The following is a 25,082-nucleotide window of genomic DNA, read 5'->3' as shown; positions in this document are numbered from 1 at the left end:
TGCTATGTCATCCTAAATTGCATTCCTATAATGAAAAGGATAAATGACTAAATAATGTGTTTTGATTATCTGAGAAACAGAGTTTGCGTATTAGCCGTTTTTGATGTTCTGCCACAGTGGGATTTGTGGGCCAAGAGAACAAGCTCGGACACGGCAAGACTCCCGATCCCAGAAAAGAGACCAATCAGACAGCAAAAGGGAGGTACACAAAACTCTGTTAAACCTATCATATTCCAGTGAGAGGGAAATAACAGGTTGGGCGAAACTTGATATTCAGTCTCTTTTTGCCAGTTTTGTTCAGTTTAAGTTTAATGAAATCTCACATGTGTTTGGATGTTCTTGTTGAGGAAAATTTGAAATGTAACACATATGAATGTAGTGATGGTCTACACACATACTATGTTTGATCTATTGTAGGGCTGTCAAACGATTAATCGCGATTGATCTCATCCAAAATAAAAGTTTGTGTTTACATAATATATGTGGGTGCACTCTAATTATTTTATATATATAATACACACACATACTTGTATATATTTAAGAAATATTTTCATATATATATATACTGTATATAGATTTATATATAATTTATTTTATATATAAATCAATATTTTATATATAAATAATTTTTTTTCTTAAATTTACATGCATGTGTGTATATATATATATATATATATATATATATACACACACACACACACACAAAATCATTATACACAGTGCACCCGCATATATTATGTAAATACAAACTTTTATTTTGGATGCGATTAATCGTTTGACAGCCCTACTTCTAACACTATAGTAATAGACCAAAACGTAGAGGGCATTAATGTAGAGTTAAATGTTAAAATATTGATTATTGTGAATCAATCTAATACATAAGTGTGTAACATGCTTCATGCTTTTGAAAACTACTCAAATTGTCCCCTAGATGTCACTATACACATACACTTGGTTTCATCACTTATCTAATAAATATCTTATATATATATATATATATATATATTATACACAGACATATATAATCAATATAAGATTTAAAAAAAAAAACTCTTGCAGTTCTTGATTCAGTTCAGTTTTATCTCTAATTCTTTTCACAATAAATCTTGATTTCTTTAATTAAATATTTTTTTCTGATATTTTCTATTTCTCCATTAAATAACTGTTTCACAATATTGACACAGCATTACAGATAGCAAAACACTTAATAGTAGTATTAATGTGTTAAACTTTTAATTAATTAAAATTAAATTAAAGAGGCCGCATCAATGAAAATTTGTGGACATTTAGGTCACTCAATCTTATACAATCATGGACTGAGATGATAATCACAGTGTGTTGTCTTTATGAAAGCTTTCTTTATGGTAAATAACTCTTTTTCGACTCGAACCCTGGTTTGGAACGCTACTCCGTTAAAGACAGCAGAAGTGCCCGGGGCTTTAACTGTTTTCAGGAGGGAGAACAGGTTTACAGTTTTGGTGCTTGCTTTCCATCAAGACAGGAATGCAACTAGATACATTACATGGCAGTTCAGGTTAGATCCAAGATAAATAACCATGTTGCCATTCAGGACACATTCAAATTATGTCAAAAGTTAATCATATATGCTGTATAGTAGCTCATCCCACATGGTTTGATTCCTAAAAGCTTATTGCTAGGAAACGGTCTGGTTTCACAGACAAGGCTTAGATTAAACCAGGATTAGGCCTTAGTTAATTGTAATGAAAAAACAACATTACTGGTGTGCGTCTTGAGACAAAACAATGGCACTGACATATTTTCAGAAATATCTGTGCAAGTTGCTTTCAGTTAAAGAATTAGTTCACTTTAAAAAAAAAACTTTTGCTGATAATTTACTCACCCCCATGTCATCCAAGATGTCCACGTCTTTCTTTCTTAAGTCGAAAAGAAATTAAGGTTTTTGATGAAAACATTCCTGGATTTTCTCCATATAATGGACTTCAATGGGAACCAAACGGAAAAACTGTCTTATCGGTCCCTTCGAATCATGACTCGAAAAGATTTGTTCATTTTGATGAACGAGTTTGAAAAGCAGAGTCACAAACGCGCATCACAGAACAGAGCAAGGCGAGCATTTGTGCTTATAAAACTTAAACTCTTTTTATTTATTTTTTAAATGACCGATCGTTTCGCTAGATAAGACCCTTATTCATCATCGTCTGGTGTCGTTTAAAGCCCTTTGAAGCTGCATTGAAACTCTCATTTGGACCTTGAACCGTTTGGTTCCCATTGAAGTCCATTATATGGAGAAAATTCTGGAATGTTTTCATCAAAAACCTTAATTTCTTTTCGAATGAAGAAAGAAAAACGTGGACATCTTGGATGACATGGGGGTGAGTAAATTATCAGCAAAAGTTTTTTAAAGTGAACTACTCATTTAAAGAGCTCAAACATGCATTTTAGTCCAGGATTAAGCCTGGACTAAAATTTTACCTTGCCTGTAAAATCAGGGGTAAACGTTTTAGAACAATGTCTTGCTGCTGAACCAATGAAATTACATTAGGAACATTCACTTTAAGGGAAAAAAAAACACCCTAAGTTATATCTATAGATCTTGTATAAGACAGTTTTCAAAAGGATCAATATTTATTTAGGCTAGATTTTTTGGGCGTAATATCAATGGCGTAATATGGTGTCCCAGACTAAACGGTTTTTCACAAAACATTAGGGGCAATAATCTCCAGATAACCACGTGAGCTCGGCAATTAAAGATCCCAAGCGATTAAGCAATTAGACAATATTAAACCAGCTTGATTGAATCATCCGATTGGGAAGAAACACCCGGATTAAAAACTGGAAAGTTGAGTTGCGCGTAAGAACATGTGCGCGACTGCGCAATACAGAACTGTCTTCTCCAACAGGTGCCTTTCCTGAGAGATCTGCTCTCTCACAGCTATTTCTCGGCACAACAACAATGGAAATACTTTGTTTTCCCTCCTAACATGTCGTAGATCTTAAAATCGAAAACACCTTAAACTGGAGTAAAAACTTTTGTTCGCTCACTTGAGGATTTACGCATGGAGAAATGTTCACTTTTATGGATATAATCCATAAACATTTTATTAATTGATATCGTTTCCTCTTTCTTTCTTTCTTTTTTTTTGTAGGCTACTTCAAATGAATAAGTCGATATATCTCAGATGCTAAACACAGAGTGATTTTGTTTTTCTGCACTGGATCTCCACAACGTGATCTTCATTATATATGGGAGTCTCCTTTCCTCTTCTCCAACATCTATGATCGATTGGATTGATTGGGAATACAACTACCCCCTTGACAGGGACACTGTTCTGATCTTTTAATAATGACCATCACATTGAGATCGCCAAACTGATAACTTGGGCTCAAGGTGAAAGTCTGAACTGGAGGACGATATGAAGACAGTTTCATATATTCTTGCTGCGATGATCTTCTGGAACTCAGGTGAGCCATTTCATATTTCATATAGGGCTACATTGCGGGTGCAACTGTAAATGTTTAAAAACTTGTTGTAGGATTTGGAGTTAAACTTATTGGGAAAGAACTTCACAACACGTTACGGTTGTCTAATATTACAGGAAGAACTGGTTCTTGTGACAAACTGAGTGTGATTCAGTGTGACAGACAGGCGCTCCCTGCTCACGCGCGCGCGCACTGTGTGTTGAAGGCTACGCAGAGTCTTAAGGAGTGTTTTCTGGGCTGATCATGTTGTGAGAATAAGGGTGTGATGAATCTAAGGGTGTTGTCAACGTAAATTACATTTTTTCACTTATTTTCCCGGTGTGTATGAGCTGTTCATACAGCTATGTGTGTTAATTCAGGGTCAATTGGTCTAAGCAAAGCTGATTAATACATTAACACCGTGTCTATACCAGACGCGGGCGGCGCGACGGGACAAAAGCAAAGAGAACCCATTCAAGTAATGCGACGCGACAAATTCCTGACATTAAACTGACGCCCGCGTGCACTCACAAGCACTCGCCCTATTTCTGAAAGGAAGGACAAGTTCGTTTGCAATGCTCACTATAGCGACAGTTTGGGCAGATCCTCCTAGCGTCTGTGCAACATGGTTTAAGACAGTTCCCTGCATCACCATCCTTTGCTGGGCCTTGAGCAACATTTCAGTCATGAGTTATTGCACTCTGATGTTAAAGGGATAGTTCACTTTGAAATTAATTGTTGGTATGTTTTAGCTTACCTCAAGGCCATCCAAGATGGTGTCTTTGCTTCCACAGTATTTTCAGTTTTGATATTTTTAGGACAAACCGTTGGTGTCTGTCAGTCATATAATGGAGGTCTATGGTCACCACCTCAAAGAGCATGCACAGAGAAGTCCTAAATAAATATGATTCAATGACTCATAAATGTAAGTACAAATTGATGGCCCAAGACACTAAACGAGAGGTTTAAGTGAGAAAATTAACTAAAAAAAAAAATTATATAGTTTTTACCTTTTGTAACCACATCCACAAAGCGCCCACGCCCTCAGATTACTTGGACGTGGCTGTGGTTACAAGAGGTAAAATCTATATAAAAACTGTTCATTTTCTCACACAAACCACTCGTTTTGTGTCTTAGGCCATCAATGTGTATTTACATTTATGAGTCATTGAATCATGTTTAATTTGGACTTCTCTGTGCATGCTCTTTGAGGTGGTGACCATAAACCTCCATTATATGACTGATAGACATGAATGGTTTGACTTAAAAATATCAAAATTGAAAATAGTGCTGAAACAAAGACACCTACATCTTGGATGCACTTGAGGTAAGATAAAACATATCAAAAATTAATTTCAAAGTGAACTATCCCTTTAAGAGTTTATGGTTAGGACCTTCACTGTAAAAAAAAATATGTTCATGATTTGTAATCACATAATTTTTTCTTTTGTCAAATCATCTTAAATAATTAATGTGGTTCAGATAACATAATATTTTGAGTTTCTGATGATTAAATCATTATCCTTCATTGTATTAACTCAATTTTTACATTTCAATCATCCTAAAAATTTAAGGCAACAAGGTTACTTAATTTTTTAAGTTAAACCAACAATATTTTTCCAGTGTTGAAAACATTCCATTCAACTAATCATTTTGACATTTGAGATTAATAATGTTTTTTATGATCCATTAGCCATTATTTTCTGACATTCAGAATCAGATTTTTTTAAAATTATTGTAAGGCACTTAATAATCTGTTTCTCTTGACAAACAGTCCTATATGACCGATTTTATGATAATTTTGGTCATTCTGACATTATTTCTGCTTTTTGGACACAATGGCTAAATTATCATTATATCCTTCGTTGTTAATGCTTTTATACATAAAGCATGCTACATTATTTTGTCATCTAGATGATTGCTAGAGAATAATTGGCTGTATGTATATAATATATCAGTTGACCTAATATTTAAGAACTGATTACAGATTAATAAAGTGTTAATGTTAGTAGAAAAATCAGCAATACTCGAGATTTGGGAACACATTCATATTCACATTATGATTCTAGTTGCTTATGGCTGTTTATTAGTACATATAATGCCTTATTCTGGATGACCATATTCGACATCCCTTATGCCATTCCTAAACTTAACTTCCCAACTATTAATAAGCAGTGGGAGTTTATTGAGGGAAAACTCCTATGTGTTCCCTAATCTAAAGTGTTATCAAAACATCAGTCAAATGAATTAGGTCTGATTTAAGGCTAGCATTAGGCAACAAATAACACCCACTATAAGGATGCTGACTCCGAAACATGTCATGTTGTGTGACACATGCAGTGACAGAGGATATCATATGTCTGGGAGGCTTTTGTCATTATGTTGTTCATTGATGTAATCATCTAGTCTTTGCAAACTATAGTCAAATGACTGTTGTGGCCTCATGGTCAAGGATCTGGGCTACAACACAAAGTTAAGTGACTCAGAAACTGAAGAGTTATAGGGATTACAGTCCAATCTCGGCCCTGAATTGAGAAGCTATTAAGTGTGGAGTTAATAGACCTTTTTTATTTCAACCCTGAGTACATATCGGACTGCAAATTACAATAAACAATGTATTATTCATAAATAAGCCCAATCAACATGATGTCGGCATTGTATAAACAATTAATAATAGTTTAGACATTGTTTAGATGTCTAATCTAATTTAGACAATAGACATCATTATCTAAACTATTTATTCAATATTAATACGTATATATTCATTTTTATTTCAGTATATTATTTTATTAAAATATCAGTGCTGTCAAATCGATTAATCGCATTTGTGTTTATATTGTGTATGTGTGTGCGTGTGTGTGTATATCTACACATATTTATGTATGCGTATATGTGTGTATATCTATTATCCACATTTACATACACACACACAGCTATATTATATAACAAACATTTATGTAAGATGAGACTGATCAATGTGACAGCACTGGCTTTTGTATTTAAAAGTAAAATCAGCATGTATTGAAAGTAGTCCAGCTTATATTCACTCATGTTCTTTGGATATGTGTTGAGTGTTTGCTTGTGCTTGTTTGCCACCCAAAATTAATTAGCCCTGAGACATATAACAAGTTGAACAGCATATCTACCCATGGTCCACACTCCACCAGACATCTGTCTGTCTCTCACCCCTCTTCCTTTCTCTTATTTTTGCTATCCATATCGATTCCCATCATGTCTGCTTCTCCTCTCCGTTGTCTGTGCCAGTTCAATAGAGTGTTAAAAGACGAAAGGTTCATGTTACCACCGTGTTGAAGGTAACCGATGACCTCAGCCAATGTGGCCCAACTTTCCTTTTACTGCTGGTATGGCTCATGCAGGTATATCTCTATTAGAGGTGTTATTTCTGTTCTTTTTAAAGCCTTACTTGAACCGCATTAAGCTGTATGATAAATGGCGTATTGTTTTTTGGTCTAGACCTTTAAAACCCAGGATGTGATGTCACAGCTATGAGTGTTACAAGGAACTTACTTTTGTGAATTTTTCTTCTTTCATACAACATGCAATGTCATAATAAGTCATTTAAATAGATAGTTTTAAATCGGGATTGTCAACAAAACTGCCAGGGGGAGGAACTTCAAAAATCGAATAGTATGAAGTATATATATATAGGCTATGTCTACTGGCTACTTTTGTTAGGTAGCCTACACCTTGTTAGTAGCAGGTTGGACCCAAATTTGCCTTCAGAATTGCCTTATTCCTTCATGGTACAGGTTTAACAAGGTGCTGGAAACATTCCTCTGAGATTTTGGTCTATATTGACATGATAGCATCATGCAGTTTCTGCAGTTTCTACATTCGTGATGTGAATCTCCTGTATCACCACATCCCAAAGCTGCTCTATTGGATTGAGATCAGGTGAATGTGAAGGTCATTTGAGTTTAGTGAAGTCAACCAGTTTGATCTGCAGGAATTAGGCATCAGAAGTTGTGTAAACTGTGGTCATATAGCCTATGGATGGACATGATCTGCTATAATACTCAGGTAGGCTGTGGTGTTTGTGATGCTCTGGCACTAAGGTCGCCAAAAGAGTGTCAAGAAAATGTCCCTCACACCATTACCAGCCTGAAGCATTGATACAAGGCAGGATGATCGATGCTTTCGTCCTGTGTAAGTTATGCCAAATTCTGTTATCTCAATGTCACAGCAGAAATCCAGACTCATCCGACCAGGCACCGCTTTTCCAATTTTAGTGGTCCAGTTTTAGAGAGCCCGTGTGAAGTGTAGCCTCGTCCTAACTACACGCGACGCGATAATATTCCAGCGACAGCAAGTGTGTCTATCCACACGCTACGCGACGCGACTGTGAGACGCCACACGTCAATCAAAATCCAAAGCCATTCAGCCTCGCATTGAAAACGGGTAAGGACATGATCAAATAAAGAAATAACATTATTAAAAATCAAAAAATTAACAAAATATAGGCCTACTCATTGACTAATTTTGTTATGAAGTAGCCTACAGTTGTATGTTTGCATAGAATTCACTTTGAACGCTATATTATATGCTTTCAAAATCTGAGGTAAATTATCTATTATCGCTTGTGGCACAGTGACCTATTTTACCTAAAATTAAATAATGTGTAGGCTACTCATAACCAGTGTAATTTCTTCATTCTGTCAGCCGCGACGTCGCAGAAATAGGAAGCGTTTCTAAATTAGAAACTTTGCGTGTCGCCGTCGCTTCTGGGTAGGACAGAAAAGATTACGCGTGTCGCGGCGTCGCGTCGCGTGTAGTTAGGACACGGTGTCAGTTTCTGTTCTCAGCTGACGGGAGTGTGTGTCTTCTGCTTCAAGGTTGGACGTGTTGTGCATTCAGAGATGTTTTTCTGAGACCTCGGTTGTAACAAGTGATTATTTGAGTTACTGTTGAACCAGTCTGGTCATTCTCCTCTCTGACCTCTGACATCAACAAGGCATATTCCCCCACAGAACTGCTGCTCACCATGTAGACTCTTTCTGTAGTCTCGTCATGCCATTCCCTGTTAACCCCAGAGATGGTTGTGTGTGAAGATCAGCAGTTTCTGAAATACTCAGACCAGCCCGTCTGGCACTCATGCCATGTTCAAAGTCACTTAAATCATCTTTCTTCCCCATTCTGATGCTCAGTTTCAACTTCAGCAGATCGTCTTGACCTAGGCTGAATCCGAAACCGAAAGTTGGTCAGGTGTAGGCCTACCTAAGAAAGCGGCCTGTGTGTGTGTATCACATAATATTAAATATATATATATATATATATATATATATATATATATATATATATATATATATATATATAAAATATAATCACTGCTCTTCCACCAAATCTTGCACTGTTTATGGTTAAACATAATTCAAATGATGCACTATCTAATCAAAGTATAATTATATGTTTATCAAACACCTTCGAGCATGGCTCATCCAGTTGAATTTGTTTCTTTTGCTGTTTCTTTTTGCTGCAGAATTGTGTTAATGCCGCTACTCTATCTTCCTCTCTTTCAGCAGCCTGTGTAAGTGGAGAGCAAGAACCGTTTCTTGAGCCCCCTACGAGCCCATGGGATCTGCACTCTTTGGGAGAGGAGGAAACACGTTTACCCTGTCGATTCAATGTGTCGGCCAGTGAGACTCAGGTGGTGCAGGTGTCGTGGATTCGACACAACTCAAATGGAGCTGAGGAACAGATTATCACTGTTAATTTCAACGAAGGACAGATAGGTAGGACAAACTCCTTTTTTTGTCTTTTACATCGCAGATATCAAAACTTAAATTGTTAGACTTTTTTGGTAACAAATAATTGACCCTTTGCTTTTACTAATATCATTAAGTACGGAAACATATTGCATCCACTTGAAGAAAAAAAAATCTACTCTGTTTTAAAGGGTTAGTTCACCCAAAAATGAAAATTCTGTCAGTATTTACTAGGGTTGGGTATCGAGAATCGAGTATCGATTGGAACCGAGACTAACTTTTCGTTTTTCCCGGAATCGTTCAAAAGTTAAAATTTCGATTCCTAGTTTCGATATTCACAGTCCGCCGAGCGGAAGAAGAAACCGCTGAACAACACCAACGAAGAAGCGTCTACCGGAAGTGTTGGCATAACCACGCGAGTCGAACATGAGTAGCTTACGTCAGCGATCCAAAGTGTGGCTTCACTTTTCTAAAAATAACGAAATCTCTGCAAAATGCAAAATTTGTGACAAAAGGAGTATTTTTACAGAAGGAGTATTTCCTTCAGAAAGGCCGTTGGTTAGCAATGTTAGCTAAACTTTTTTGACCCTGCCTCTTAGAAGAATCGGAATCGAGAATCGTTAGGAACCGGAATCGAAACAAGGAACCGGAATCGGAATCAGAATCGTTCAAATTCAAACGATACCCAACCCTAGTATTTACTCACCCTCAAGTTGTTCCAAACCTCTATGTGTTTATTTGTTCTGCTGAACACAAAGGAAGATATTTGGAAGAATGTTTTAATCAAACAGATCTCATTCCCCATTGACTACCATTGTAGGAAAAAATACATACTAGTCAATGGGGAATGAGATCTGTTTGATTAAAACATTCTTGATGAGGGTGAGTAAATACTGACAGAATTTTCATTTTTGGGTGAACTAACCCTTTAATTATCTCAGAATTACGAGATCATTTTTCATGGAAAAAAGTTTTTGCTCTGTTTTTCTGAACGAGTTAATTATCTCAGAATTACAAGATAATTTTTCTCTGTTTTACTGAAGTAATGACTTCTCTCAATCTCAAAAACTCAGAAATTCAGAAAAACAGAGCAAAAACTTTTTTTGCATGAAAAATTACCTCATAATTCTGAGGTAATTAACTTGTTAATTCAGAAAAAGTGAATGCATTACGCTTCCGTACCAAAGAAAGCTTTTTTTTTTTTATAAATTGTTTGATTAAAATTAAAATGGTGCATCAGGGTGTTCATAGGTTATGCTACATGTTTCAAAATATGTGACAATATGTTTAAAAGTGAACATGGGTTCAAGTAATATATCTCTCTTAAAGATAAAGATTCTTCATTGGCATTAGCGTTTCCGTGAAGAAACTTTAACGTCCAAGGAATCTTTTCATTGCACAAATGATTTTTATACTAGAAAAAAGGCTTTAGTTTATAAAATGTTCTCAAAAATAAGAAAAAATGCTTTCTTACTGAAAGGTTCTTTGGGGAACCATTTTTTATGCCAAATGTGGCTATAACTATCTTCTCTATAGGGAGCTCAGAGTCATTTCAAGAACGGACTTAGCTAAATAGCATTACGGTTTTAGCTCAGAATTTGTACCAGCTCTGCTCTTCCTTGAATTTAGCAATGTAACTATACCTGTACTGTATGATTCAGTACTTACTTTCATTTCTGTACTCATCTTGCATTCATTTACATTGGGGGAAAAAAAAACATTTCCTTAATGATTCAAAGTGACTTACAATTCACTTTTGTAAAGAAACATGCATTTTACAAAAAATTATAATACAGGAGCTAACAGAGCAGAATATTGATTCTTTAATTTTTTGTGCCTCATTCTTTGATGTGTGTATTAAAGCGGTCGCAAAGCCAAATCTTACTGTCATATGGTGGATGTGACAAACACTTTTAATTCTCTTTCTGTTTCTCTCTCACAGAAAGCCCTGCATATTCAGGGCGTGTGCGATTCGAGACCAACAACCCAATAGCAGACTCTGCTCTGATTATTATGCGCACGAGTTCTGCGGACGAGGGCAAATACACCTGCAAAGTCGCCACCTTCCCCTCTGGAAACTTTGAGACTGTGATTTTCCTCACAGTGTGGAGTAAGTACATTTAACCAGTGCTATGGGCAAACAAAAAACAACAAACTTGTGGCATGCAAAACTAAATGTAATTAATTACTAGCTACTAATTACATCTTCAAAAGTGCAATTGGATTCATTTACTAATTAATCTGTCTAAAAAGTATTGCATTACTAAAAGTCCCCCTGTAGTCAATAATTGTATCCGAAAACTCACCTTTGAATACCAAAATTACATATTTAAAAGTTTTTTTTCCTTGAAATAATTCCTGACTTAAAATAGCTTGAATGTAACTACACCCTTGCCTCATTTAGTATACGTGGTTCTATGAATATGATAATTAGCCCCGCCTCCACGCACTCACACCAGCTCAGAGATTCACTATTTGACGATCACACGTTGACATGATTGGTTAAAGGTAGTTTGTGACGTCAGAAACACCAGCGATTTCAAACTGCGTTTTTGAGACTGTCTTTGGTTCACTGCAGTTTTAAAGAGAAAATACTCTGGTGTCGACTTAAAGCATATTAAAAACACCACATAGACATACGTATAAACGACATTATAAGCTTGACTGTCACCACAGGGGGACTTTAACAAGATGTCTAACACAAGGATAGACATAAAACTGCTCTTTTAATTCTTTCAAATAAATAATATAAAGTTGCATAAATTATGCAACTGACCAAAGTATTTAAACGAAGGTTACATTAAAAATGTATATTTAACATTAGGTGTTAAAAATGTTGATTGTTTTATATTGTCTGGATCAACATCTTTGCTGATCCTGGAACAAATCAACCAATCAGATTTGAGGTTTACTGTTTAGGTCAAGTTTAGGCTTACAAGCAGGGTTAGGTGCTTCAGTGTTATTCACCATCATTTCCCTCTGATTTTAGGAATAACTTATGGGAAGGGTTGGGTTTAGGGGTAGGGATAGGGTTAGGACGACATTTTCGGACAGGAATGTTGTTCCAGGATTAACAAAATATTTTGATGATGACAGCGGTGACTTACAGTATTTAATGCAATCCCATCAGAAATAACTGTAATTAAATAACAGAAAAATTAAGAGCAATTCCTTAAATTACTTTTTCAAGGGAAACATAATTAAATGATACATAACTAAGTAACGACTTTTGATTTCAGACATTCACTCCGGTCCACATTGTATCATTCCGGTTAAAGGGGTCATGAACTGGCTTTTAATTTTTTTTTATTTTGTTGTTTGAGGTCAACTTATGACGTTCACTTGGGTTTTACATTAAAAAACATCAAAATGAATAAGGCTATTTTCTACCCTAGTTTTGAGCCTAGATCAAAAACGCTATGTTTATATGGGCGTCTCGCATTGAAGACTTGGAAGTTAACGCCCACTGCTGTGATTGGATAAAAGTTTTGCATATTATAATGAGTTTTAACTCACTCGCTTATGCAGCGACTGTCTTCTTCCACAACCAGGCACTGCACAATATTTTGTATTGCTCGGTCGTTCGATCTGGTTTGTCATCACGAGGTAGGCATCTATGTTATTTAGCTATGCGTGTAATGCGCAAATCGGTGGGCGGGGCTAAACCGGCCATGTTGAAGTAGGCGTTGATCTTCTTCTGCGGGGGTGGTGTTTTATCCTCTTTGACGTCATAGTTCCCCACTTTGAAAAACGAGTCGTTTGCTGAGCCTGGTGTCAATAAAAGCTTTTATTGGACTAACAAGGACGTTTTCAGTTCTGAAACTTACAGGATATTCTTATAATATGACGACCTCTTAGATGTCAAAAGATCAAATTTGATTTCTCAGTTCATCACCCCTTTAAGAACTGCCCAATTTATACACGAACGACATGCTTAAAACTGAGTTTTTCCTTCGAGTTTTCCGTGTATAGACGGCACCATTGTCAAAACGATCCCCATTCATGCGGATCCGCGAAAACGACTAAAAAAACTGTATCCTGCTGCCAGGCCATTTGATGGGCATGAAACACTATAGACTGAACACGTAATACGCATGTGCATGACGTCATTGTTTTTTTCGGAATTCACGTTTTCAACTAAAACGAGTTTTCGACTAAACACCATTTTAAACTAAAAACGTAAAAATTTCAAAAACGCAAACTTTTGAAAACGAGTTTCAAAGTGCAAGTTTTTGAAAACAGTCTCTGTGTTAACAACAAAAACGCGAATCTGTGAAAACGATGACGTCATGAACGTGTTAATTCTGTAGTGTTTCATCGCCATCTAATGGCCTGGCAGCAGACTACAGATTTGAGTCGTTTTCGCGGATCTGTGTGAATGGGGATCGTTTTTACAATGGTGTCGTCTGTACGCAGTTTTAAGCATATTATTGTAGTGCAAACGTACCCTTAGATTTGACCGAATTGATTTGAGTCTTATGTAAATGCAGCAACCCTGCAGGAGTTAGTGATGAAGGATTTACCTTTGATTTCTTAACATAACTCTTGTCATTTCATTCATCGTCCCTTTCATATACCTAGACAACCCTTTAACCACAAGGCTAGTGCTGCTTTTATGTATACAGTTACTGTTCTCAGAATAACACACAAGTATTGTGTTTGTCAATGGAAGTGATGATGGAGGTATTAACATGAAAGTGGTCATTGTTGCTGCGATTATATGATCGTACAATAGATGCTGCTTTCTCCTTCAGAAGTATTGTTTATGATTGTGTTCAAGCACACAGTTAGAAACAGGAAAGCAAACAGGGAAGATTTTATACTTTTTAAAAATCAGACACTAGTGAAATATCTGCTGTAATATATAACAAAAGACACTGGAATGAAAACACAAAGAAACTATCTATCATCCGTCCATCTCTCTCTCTCTTATTTATTTGTCATTTTATTTCACAGCTAAACCCATCACTTCCCTGAAGGAGTTCGTCCTGGTTGAGGGCCAGTCGTTCCGTCCGGCCGCTACATGCCGCTCGATGGCTAAACCAATGGCAGGCCTCTCCTGGGACACAGAACTCCCGGGTCAGAGCCAGAACCTTAGTTTGGATGGTATGGTGTCCTCAATCCAGTTTTCCCTCCACCCTCTTCGTAGCATGAACGGACAGAAGCTGGACTGTCTTGTCTGGCATCCATCTCATAAAGGCCCCCAGAGGATCTCCAGTAAACTTACAGTGCACTGTAAGTCTTAATCTCTTATATTGTTCGGAAAATGTTCACTAGTGTAAATACTGGAACTACACACTCGGAAAAAAGGTACAAAAGCTGTCACTGGGGCTGTACCTTTCCAAAAGGTACACTTTTGTACCCAAAGGCTGCATATTGGTACCTTAGTGGTACATATTAGCACCTAAAATGTACATATTACCACCTAAAATGGACATAATAGCTCATGAAATGGACATATTAGCACCTAAAATGCACATTTTAACACTTAAATTGTACATATTAGGACCTAAAATGGACATTAGCTCCTGAAATGTACATATTAGCACCTAAAATGTATATCTTAGCACCTAATGTACATATTACCACCTAAAATGTACTTATTAGCACCTAAAATGTACATATAAGCTCCTGAAATGGTCATATTGGCGCGTAAAATGTACATATTAACACCAAAAATTTCCTTATTAGCACCTAAAATGTACATATTAACACCTAAAATGGACAAAAGTTTACCTTTTGAAAAGGTGCAGCCCCAGTGACGGCTTTTGTACCTTTTTTTTCTGAGATTGTACTGTATAACGGGAGAATCTTATAAAGATCCTGGGCCTGGGTCACAATTGCATCCTTGAATCAAACCAGAAAAAAATGCAAAAGAAAAATGCATAAAAATGTCATTGCATAAACATTTTAGTCTATTTATGTGGCACTCTTGAATTTGTGTTACTGTAATAAAAAAATCATAGTCTCATAGGACGGTAATGAAAATCATCCTGTTCAAACTCACGACATAAAGCATAAATTGTATTAATTCAGTACTAATACTTTCATGTGTACTTTCAATAGTACTTTACAAATAAATTTACTGCTATACACAATTTCAAAATACATATAATTTAATCATATTTTAATATCACTTTGAATTATAGACTCAATTTAATTTAAAAAAACTCAATTTATATCACTTTATTTAAAATATAATGTCCTAATTTTTAATAAATATTACACTGACATTACTGGAATTGTTCTTGATTTGATTTTTTTTTTTTTTATAATATTCATTAGTGCTGCTGTTTATTCAATGTTTATTCATTTTGGCATTCCTTAAGACATATTTTGATGTCCAATCACTATACTTACCAGTGCAAACCACTTGCCAGGTTATACATACAAGCTGTGTATAGTACATTTACTTCAAAATAACTTTAATGTTGTCCTTACTGCAGAATGATTGATGTATTGTTTCACACATCAATCTTTATGACATCGCTGTCTGTGTGTGACTCAGAATGATTGTGAATTTTACAATGTGAACCTAAAACTCCTTTCCTGTTTACTGCGCTTGTGAAATTTAAATATGATGAAACTTTTGTTTTACCTTTTTATGTCTACAGATGTAATTTCCTTCATATGTGTTTTGACCTGTGGACATCTGTTTATTGTCTTAATCGATACTATGACAACATTGTTATTCTCTGATTCATCACTACCGATACAGTCATTGAAACATTTTTGCTTTGGGTGACTAGGAAAACTTAGTAGCAATAGTTCACCTACTCATCATTTACTCACCATCATGTCTTTAGAAACCCATTTGACATGCTTGCTTCTGTGGAACGCAAAAGGAAAATACTTGAGAATATCCTGATTGTTTTTTTGTGGGGTGGGGGGGGGGGGGGTTGGGGTGTTTGAATCTGAACATTCAGCTCATCTGAATGATTCATTCACAAACTAGACGATTCTGACTCAATGATCTGGTTGCATGTGTGGTCCTCACTCACAGTTTTCTTTTGACTTATTTATAATATGTGCATTATTTTATGATATTTTAATGGTGTTTTTTTACGTTCTTGTTAAAGAGATAGTTCACTTTAAAATACATGTTTGCTATGTTTTAGCTTTCCTCAAGGCCTTCCAAGATGTAGGTGTCTTTGTTTCCGCAGTATTTTCAATTTTGATATTTTTAGGTCTAACCGTTCTTGTCTGTCAGTCATAATGGAGGTCTATGGTCACCACCTCAAAGAGCATGTACAGAGAAGTCCAAATTAAACATGATTTAATGATTCGGATATGTAAGTACACATTGATGGCCTAAGACACGAAACGAGCGGTTTGTGTGAGAAAACAAACAGTATTTATATCGTTTTTACCTCTTGTAACCACAGCCACGTCGGGCGCTTCGGTCTGCGCAAGCGCCAGAAAGAGCCGGAAGTGATCATCTCTGCTGTTCGTTTTCTCATACAAACCGCTCGTTTTGTGTCTTAGGCCATCAATGTGTACTTACATATCCGAATCATTAAATCATGTTTAATTTGGACTTCTCTGTGTATGCTCTTTGAGGTGGTGACCATAGACCTCCATTATATGACTGACAGACAAGAACGGTTTGACCTAAAAATATCAAAATTGAAACTACTGCGGAAACAAAGGCACCTACATCTTGGATGCCCTTGAGGTAAGCTAAAACATGCCAAAAATTAATTTCAAAGTGAACTATCCCTTTAAAGTCAGCATTGTTTTACCTTAAGGCGGGACTTGATTTTGGATGGTTGTGGTTTGCTATTGGTGGATCTCATGTGAGTGACAGGTTGCTCTGCCCTCATCAGAGAAAACAAGAGACGTCGCTGCAAGAGGGAGGGAAAGTTGTTTTAATTAAAGCTTATGAGGGCACATGAATTTTGGGCAAACCATTTATAATAAGCTTTAAAGCTGCGGTCCTCATTCTTTAATTGTATTACATGGAGAGAAAAACAACAACAACAACCAGGACATCATTTCAAAGTTTCTCCTTTTGTGTTCCACGAAAAAAAAAAAAGAAATGTGGGTTTGGAACCAATTCCTTTAATTTAATTGCACACAATTGCGATAATTCAAACATATGCGTGTTTCATAATGCCAGTATTAGAGTTACTGTGTCAACAACAGAAAGGATCAGGTGAACGTATTGGTCAAACGGGAAGTTCATCACAAGTTCAAACAAGAGGCTGAAAAGTGAATTAGACACACCTAATTGTGAGACCTTTTTTGTGTATGTGTGCGTACAGACCCTCCGAATGCACTGATATCTGGCTACGAGGACAGCTGGCATGCTGAAATGCAAGGTGCGACGCTACAGTGCAACGGCGAAGGAAATCCCAAACCTCACCGATTCAACTGGACGAGGTAAGACTTTCTGTCTACATGTCTTTCACCTATCAATCTGTTTGTTTGTCTTCCTGACAGCCTGTCTTGTCAGTTTGATTCTGTTTCGGTTGGCTTCTCCATCAGCATGCCAGAGTAATCTGTAGGTGTGGACGAGAAGGTTATGGCCTAAATGCACGAGCGAATCTGTAATCTAGTCGATCAGATAGGAAGGTTGCTAGGAAGTAATACAGACACCGAGAGGTCATTGAAACACACAACAGTTGTTTTTGCATTCGTGAACAAGTCTGAGGTAAAATTAGTCACAACCACACACCTATTTTTTGGCATTTTTCGGGACGAGTGACTAAGGGGGTGTAGACACCGACGTTTAGGTAATCACGCAATTCCTGAGACAAACATTCTCTGGTTTTCGCCGCCTTCAGTGGGGAAACCTGTTCTCAGGCTGTTCGGTGTGAATGCAAAGTAAATGAAGTAACTGTGGCCTGGTGTCGTGTTGCAACTTGTGCGGCAAACAGACAAGAGTGCATTTTCACACGGAGGGAGAGAGCGGGGGTGAGGGAGTGAATTTGTGACGATGATGTCGGGAAAATTTGCCTACATGTATGTGTGTCACAGGAATAGGATGAGTATTACTACTGTCCTCATGCAAAACACACTGTGCTCTATAAAAACATACTGTAACATGCGTATAGTTCCTGGTTTAAATTGTGGACAATGTTCTTTTTGTCTACAGAAACCCTGAGTGTGTCCATTTGTATTGGCTAAATAAAGGCTTATGAACTATTAAAAAGTGGGGAAATCGCTTCTCGTATCATATCAAAACTATGCAAACATCTGCTTGACAAACTACACTGAAAAGAAATTGATGCAGAAAGAATTTTCATTGTTTAGATTTTAAAAATAGTTAAAGTTAGAAAGACTTAATTAGTATTGGGTGCACTTTATTTCGATGGTCCGCATTAGACATTATATAAATAACTTTGCAACTACTTGTCAACTAGCAGTCATTTAGCTGACGCTTTTATCCAAAGCGACTTACAATTGCTATATATGTCAGAGGTCGCACTCCTCTGGAGCAACTAAGTGTCTTGCTCAGGGACACATTGGTGTCTCACAGTGGATTCGAACCCGGGTATCTCACACCAAAGGCATGTGTCTTATCCACTGTGCCATTAGCCACAAGGACATTTTAAGTTGAGATTTATGAAATAATTAAGCATTAATCGTTTACTGTATGTGTAGGTGACCAAAGCTTTCTGTTGTTTTCAATGCCTGCTTTTTATTTGGGGATTGAATTGTATTTCTTTGTGTACACAGGAAAGGTGAAGCTCTACCAGAGGGTGTGACGGTGGACGGTGGCACGCTGAGCTTTTCCAGGCCCCTTCTCCTGACAGATCAAGGGGATTACATCTGCACCACCACCAATCTGGTGGGATCTGGAAAAGCTGAGATTTCAATAATTATAGCAGGTGTGTATCCTGCTGAAAACCATTCACTCATGTTGAAGTGAAATGCACAGTGCTGCCACCTAGTGAAAGTATTATGCAACTGCGTGTCTCGTAACCTATACAAATAAAGCAATAGTAATTTACTCAGCCTTATGTCATTCCTACGGAGGCGTATTGCATTCACTTGAAGAAAAAAAAATCTACTCTGTTTTTCTGAAATAACGAGTTAATTTTTCATGAGAAAAAAAAATGTGCTCTGTTTTTCTGAATTAATGAGTTAATTTTTCATGAGAAAAAAAGTTTTTGCTCTGTTTTTCTGAATTAATGAGTTAATTTTTCATGGATTTTTTTTTTTGCTCTGTTTTTCTGAATTAACGAGTTAATTTTTCATGGAATTTTTTTTTGCTCTGTTTTTCTGAATTAATGAGTTAATTTTTCATGAGAAAAAAAATATTTTGCTCTGTTTTTCTGAATTAATGAGTTAATTTTTCATGGATTTTTTTTTTGCTCTGTTTTTCTGAATTAACGAGTTAATTCAGAAAAAACAGAGCAAAAACTTTTTTTCTCACGAAAAATTAACTCATTAATTCAGAAAAACAGAGAAAAAAATATTTTCTCATGAAAAATTAACTCATTAATTCAGAAAAACAGAGAAAAACTTTTTTTCTCATGAAAAATTAACTCATTAATTCAGAAAAACAGAGCAAAAAAAAAAATTCTCATGAAAAATTAACTCGTTAATTCAGAAAAACAGAGCAAAAAAAATGTTCTCATGAAAAATTAACTCATTAATTCAGAAAAACAGAGAAAAAAATGTTTTTCTCATGAAAAATTAACTCATTAATTCAGAAAAACAGAGCAATTGTTTTTCTCATGAAAAATTAACTCATTAATTCAGAAAAACAGAGAAAAAAATGTTTTTCTCATGAAAAATTAACTCATTAATTCAGAAAAACAGAGTAGATACACCTCCGTACATTCCCAACCCGTATGGTTTTTTTTTTGGGGGGGGGGGGGGGTAACAGTTTACTTGAAGGGGTGTGTATAAGACTAATATGACACCTTCATAATCATGATATGACATATGTTATGAATATGAAGGAGGTTTTAAAGGAGTAGTTCACTTTTAAAAAAACTTTTGCTGATAGTTTACTCACCCCCATGTCATCCAAGATGTCCATGTCTCTCTTTCTTCAGTCGAAAAGAAATTAAGGTTTTTGATGAAAACATTCCAGGTTTTTTCTCCATATAAGGCACTTAGGGTTAGGTCCAAAAGACAGTTTCAGTGCAAACTGTTCAAAGGGCTTTGAACGATTCCAGACGATGAATAAGGGTCTTATCTAGTGAAACGATTGCTCTTTTTAAAAAAAAAAAAGAAAAAAAAAAGCTTTTTAAGAACAAATGGTCGCTTTGCTCTGTTCTGTGATGCGCGTTCTTGACTCTCCTGTTCGAACTCGTTTATCAAAATGAACAAATCTTTTTTCGTGTCATTTAATTCATTCAACAAACGAAATGAACAAATTGACTCGGGAAAAGATTTCATTTTGATGAACGAGTTTGAACAGGAGAGTCACGAACGCACAGAACAGAGCAAGGCGACCATTTGAGCTTATAAAACTTAAACTTTGTTATTTTTTTTTTTAAATGAGCGAACGTTTCGCTTGATAAGACCCTTATTCATCATCGGGAATCGATTAAAGCCGTTTGAACAGTTTGCAGTTTGCACTGAAACTGTCTTTTGGACCTTTAACCGTTTGGTTCCCATTGAAGTCCATTATATGGAGAAAAATCCTGGAATGTTTTCATCAAAAACCTTTCAACCTTTTTATAAACGTGAACTACTCCTTTAAGCATGTCCATGACAACTGTTATTAAGTGTCATTCTCTCAATTATGACATTTTTAATGCAAATATGACATTGTTTGAAATGTCTTCAAGACATCTTAAACAATGTCATATTTGCATTCAAAATGAAAGTCACTTAATGAAAGTCATAAACATGCATAAACCCTACTTCACATTCAAGACATACTGTATGTCATGTCATGGTTGTGAGGGTGTCGTGTTACCTTTTTTTTCCATGTGAATCCATATAATTGAATATACCTTATTTTTTTATTTTTTTTTTTGCATGTATCTTTTAGAGTTGCCTCTGAAGGAAACATCAGTGAACTACATGATGATGATCATTATTGCCGGTGTCGCTGCAGCGGTTGTTCTCACTCTTGTCGTAATAATCATTTCTGTAAACCGCCACTATAAACGCAAAAATGAACAACTGGCCATAGAGCTGAAGGAAAAAAAGTAAGAAGTCTGTCTTTCTGAACACAAAATAGTTTACACGTTTACTTGAGAGTTCATGTACTTCAATCTGTCCGTCTCACTTTCTTCATTAGGGAGGAAATCAGCACTCTGTCAAGACAAGCCTCGTTTAGAAGAGTGAACTCGAGCAGCACAGACAACAGATACTCGGTAATAAATCCATATACACACACTTTTGAAACAGTCTATATTGTTAAAAGTTTGACTTTAAAAAAAACATGTTTATTGATCATTTGGTTTGGGATTATATCGCCTATGCTCACCAGGGGTGCATTTATTTAATAAAAATACAGTAAATATTAAATGATATTAAAACAGCTGTTATCTATTTTAGTTTATTTTAACATGCAATTTATTTTTGTGAAGGCAAGCTAAAATTTTCAGCATTATTACTCTATTAGTCTTCGGTATCACATGATCCTTCAGAAATTATTTTTTAATTAGCTGATTTAATGCTCAATTTACATCTGGCTTATGTATCTAAGTACCCTTTGGAGCAAATGTATGTAAACAAGGATGTATATTATATCACCCTTCCTCTCATTTTGCTGTCTGTCTTCTTTTAAAAGGAGGACAATCATCCTTTAAGAGTCGAAGGAACGATACGCACAAGTTTCTCCTCTCTGGTTCGTCTCTCTTTTCATATTTTAAAATGTCACAAGTTACCAGTCACACTCAGTTGTGTGTGTGTGTATATATATATATATATATATATATAGGCAGAATAATAGTCTTAATTGACGTCACAAGTTTTCCTCTCATAAAACCCCTAAATGTTTACTTTTACAGGATCGTCCTCGCTCCAGGGATAGTCGTTCCACGCTGGAACGTTGCACGGTGGACTCACTCGGTCGCCCTGCAATTTTTAACTCGTCCAGACGAGGTCAAAACAAACTGATCGAGAGATCTGACCGAGAATCCACTCGAATGATGATGATGGAGTCTTATGACGAGGACAGTAACATGTCACAGGTATGAGATGCGTTTCATGAATCTGTGTGGTTGACGGTAGCAGCCGTAGTTTCACTTGAAACGGGCGTCGTAACAGAAGAGACCTCCGGATGTCATGCAACACAGACCAGGGGCCGGTTTCACAAAGATTGACTTTGAGTATGAATTAGATATAGTAGATAGTCAGACTTCAGATAGACATCTAAAGCAGACCCTGACTATCTTAAGTAGGACTGCACTACACTGCAATGCATTTTGGGGATCAAGTAAGCGCATTCAACCGCTCAGTGCAGTTTACCCCAGCGGAAAATTCGTGTTTGTTGGAGCAGTATTAAAGGAGTAGTTCACTTTTGGAAAAACTTTTGCTGATAATTTACTCACCCAAGATGTCCATGTCTTTCTTTCTTCAGTCAAAAAGAAATTAAGGTTTTTGATGAAAACATTCCAGCATTTTTCTCCATATAATGGACTTCAATGGGAACCAAACGGTTCAAGGTCCAAAAGACAGTTTCAGTGCAGCTTCAAAGGGCTTTAAACGATTCAATACGATGAATAAGGGTCTTATCAAGCGAAACGATCACTCATTTAAAAAAAAACAAAGTTTAAGTTTTATAAGCTCAAATGCTCGCCTTGGTCTTTTCTGATGCGCGTTCGTGAATCTCCTGTTCGAACTCGTTCATCAAAATGAACAAATATTTTTTCGTGTCATTTGGTTCATTCAACGAAGGAAATGAACGAATTGACTCAGGAAAAGATTTGTTCATTTTGATGAACGAGTTCGAACAGGAGAGTCACAAACACTCATCACAAGGCGAGCATTTGAGCTTATAAAACTTAAACTTTGCTTCTTTTTTTTAAATGAGCGGTCATTTCGCTAGATAAGACCCTTATTCATCGTCTGGAATCGTTTAAAGCCCTTTGAACAGTTTGCAGTTTGCACTGAAACTGTCTTTTGGACCTTGAACCGTTTGGTTCCCAATGAAGTCCATTATATGGAGAAAATGCTGGAATGTTTTAATCAAAAAAATAATTTCTTTTCGACTGAAGAAAGACATGAATATTCCTGATATTTCGGAGTAAATTATCAGAAAAAGTTTTTTTTTAAAAGTGAACTACTCCTTTAATGCTTTAGTATTTTTGAACTACACAGTTCTGCTTTATCCAATACATGTGCATGTAAAATTGCACCTAATCACTATTTGCAATTTTGCTATACAGGAAACCCAACTTCTCCCTCCTCTCCACCCCTCTTCATATTCAACGGACCAGGCCGTTGAACTGGTGCGATCTCGAAACGGCAGTGCCATTCTCCCCGCGGAGGGGAGGCCGCGGTCAGGAGGAAGCAGCAGGGGGCATCACTCACCTATGGTAACCACCTACCCGACTCTTACAGACGAAGAGGAAGAAGATTCTGTTAGCCCTGCGGATTCAGGAGTGCACAGAGGTTTAATGGATCATGACGCTTTTGAAAACGGCAGCAGCGAGACGGCGAGTTCACAGATATCCGAGGCGCTATCCAACCATTTTGAGCGCACTAATGGCACACTACGGCCCAAGTCGAAACCCAATAACATCCTGCTCCCGGCCAAAACAACGCTTTTCCTCTCACCGCATAGCCCAACTATCCACAAAGCTCAGATCGTTTAAAGTGTTTGTTTGGAAGCGTCTTGCGTTAGAATTTATCGCCATTTACAGTGCTATTCTGTAAATTCACTTTTCCAAGGGCTGTCTTGACAATGACTAACCCATAAAAATGGATGTATTATATGAACTTGTATATGAGTACATTCCCAAGGTGGCAAAAACATGGACAGAACTATCAGGCCATCATCATCTAACCAAACTCAAACCTGAAAAACAAAACCAGCATTACTCGCATAGTTCCTCATAGTTGCATAATCCGGTGTGTTTTTGGAACTGGGACGACTGAGCATTATGGGGCACAGCGTGTGTTTCAGGTACAGATTAACTGGAGACCACCGGAGTTGAGCTTCACTGTGTGACCAGGGAGTGGAATTACGATCTTTTTTTTTTTTTTTATTGCAACATGAGGCTTCACTTGAATTACTGTTGAGGGAGAAAATACTACATGAACTGTGTTCTGGTCATCCTTCACTGTGACTTTTTGACTGTAATGTCTGTAATCCAAAAGATATCAAATGGTGTTTTTGAAATATTTTTTTTTAATGCGTCTATTGTGTATTTTGACTGGACACTGCCCAGTGCATGAATAGTATTATGAAGTACTGCATTACCATATTATAAGAATGACTCCTGCGTGTGACAAAATGTCACTATATTTGCAGGAGTGACACTGTCTTTGTTTACAACATTTATACTTCATTATGTACTATTAGTTTTAATAAGCAGCAAGTGTTACCGCAAGCTCCTGAGGAATTCCTGTGACCTTTTCTATCTAACAAAATGTAAAGCCATAAATGGGTCTTGATGGTAAGTAACTTTGGTGTATTGAGTTCACTACATTGTATGAGGTTGGCGTTAATGACTGGTTATTAAATCAACCCGAATTATACTGCATGTATCCTTGTTAGATTAATTTCAGAAAGCAAAATGTTGAATCAGGACATCATTGTTGGGTACTTTTCAGCCTACACCTGAACAGCACAATCTGTGTGGTGATTAATCTGGAAAAATGTACCATAATAACCAATATTTCCACCAAAACATTGCAATAAAACAGGGAATACTTTGAGATTAGCCACCACCATTAAAAAAAAAATAGAAAGAAAGAATGGACCCTTATATATTAATTTAGTATGTTAGTTACATGAAGACAGAGCAAGTCATATTAAACAGCTCCTCCCCTTTAAAA

At 36.5% G+C, this 25,082-nt stretch overlaps 1 protein-coding gene across 3 annotated transcripts; it reads left to right on the top strand.

The window, feature by feature from the left end:
- The first annotated feature begins 80 nt into the window (after nt 1–80).
- nectin4a (nectin cell adhesion molecule 4a) lies at nt 81–24,782 on the top strand. 3 transcript variants are annotated; one of them, XM_039659565.2, is made up of 12 exons: nt 81–202; nt 3,129–3,444; nt 8,979–9,191; nt 11,107–11,274; nt 14,121–14,399; nt 17,429–17,546; nt 18,846–18,997; nt 21,121–21,280; nt 21,373–21,448; nt 21,868–21,924; nt 22,088–22,270; nt 23,468–24,782. In XM_039659565.2, the coding sequence occupies exons 2-12, from the start codon at nt 3,396–3,398 to the stop codon at nt 23,894–23,896; spliced, it is 1,884 nt and encodes a 627-aa protein (XP_039515499.2). In that variant the 5' UTR covers nt 81–202; nt 3,129–3,395; the 3' UTR covers nt 23,897–24,782. The 3 variants fall into 3 exon arrangements, with proteins under 3 accessions (XP_039515499.2, XP_039515500.2, XP_039515498.2); XM_039659566.2 differs by lacking the exon at nt 81–202 and having other exon boundaries at nt 2,368–3,444; nt 8,982–9,191; XM_039659564.2 differs by lacking the exon at nt 81–202 and having other exon boundaries at nt 2,372–3,444.
- The last annotated feature ends 300 nt before the right edge of the window (nt 24,783–25,082 follow it).

The sequence above is a fragment of the Pimephales promelas genome, chromosome 1 (assembly GCF_988280905.1).
Source record: "Pimephales promelas chromosome 1, fPimPro1.hap1.1, whole genome shotgun sequence".
NCBI lineage: Eukaryota > Metazoa > Chordata > Actinopteri > Cypriniformes > Leuciscidae > Pimephales > Pimephales promelas.
The sequence above is the reverse complement of the archived record's forward strand: the minus strand, read 5'-3'. Positions and strand labels throughout refer to the sequence as shown.

Excerpts from the sequence above, each read along its gene's own strand:
- nectin4a (XM_039659565.2), top strand. The coding sequence starts at position 3,396 with ATGAAGACAGTTTCATATATTCTTGCTGCGATGATCTTCTGGAACTCA. Across the intron at positions 3,445-8,978 it reads GATGATCTTCTGGAACTCAG|CAGCCTGTGTAAGTGGAGAG; the intron begins GTGAGCCATTTC and ends CCTCTCTTTCAG. Across the intron at positions 17,547-18,845 it reads CACCGATTCAACTGGACGAG|GAAAGGTGAAGCTCTACCAG; the intron begins GTAAGACTTTCT and ends TTGTGTACACAG.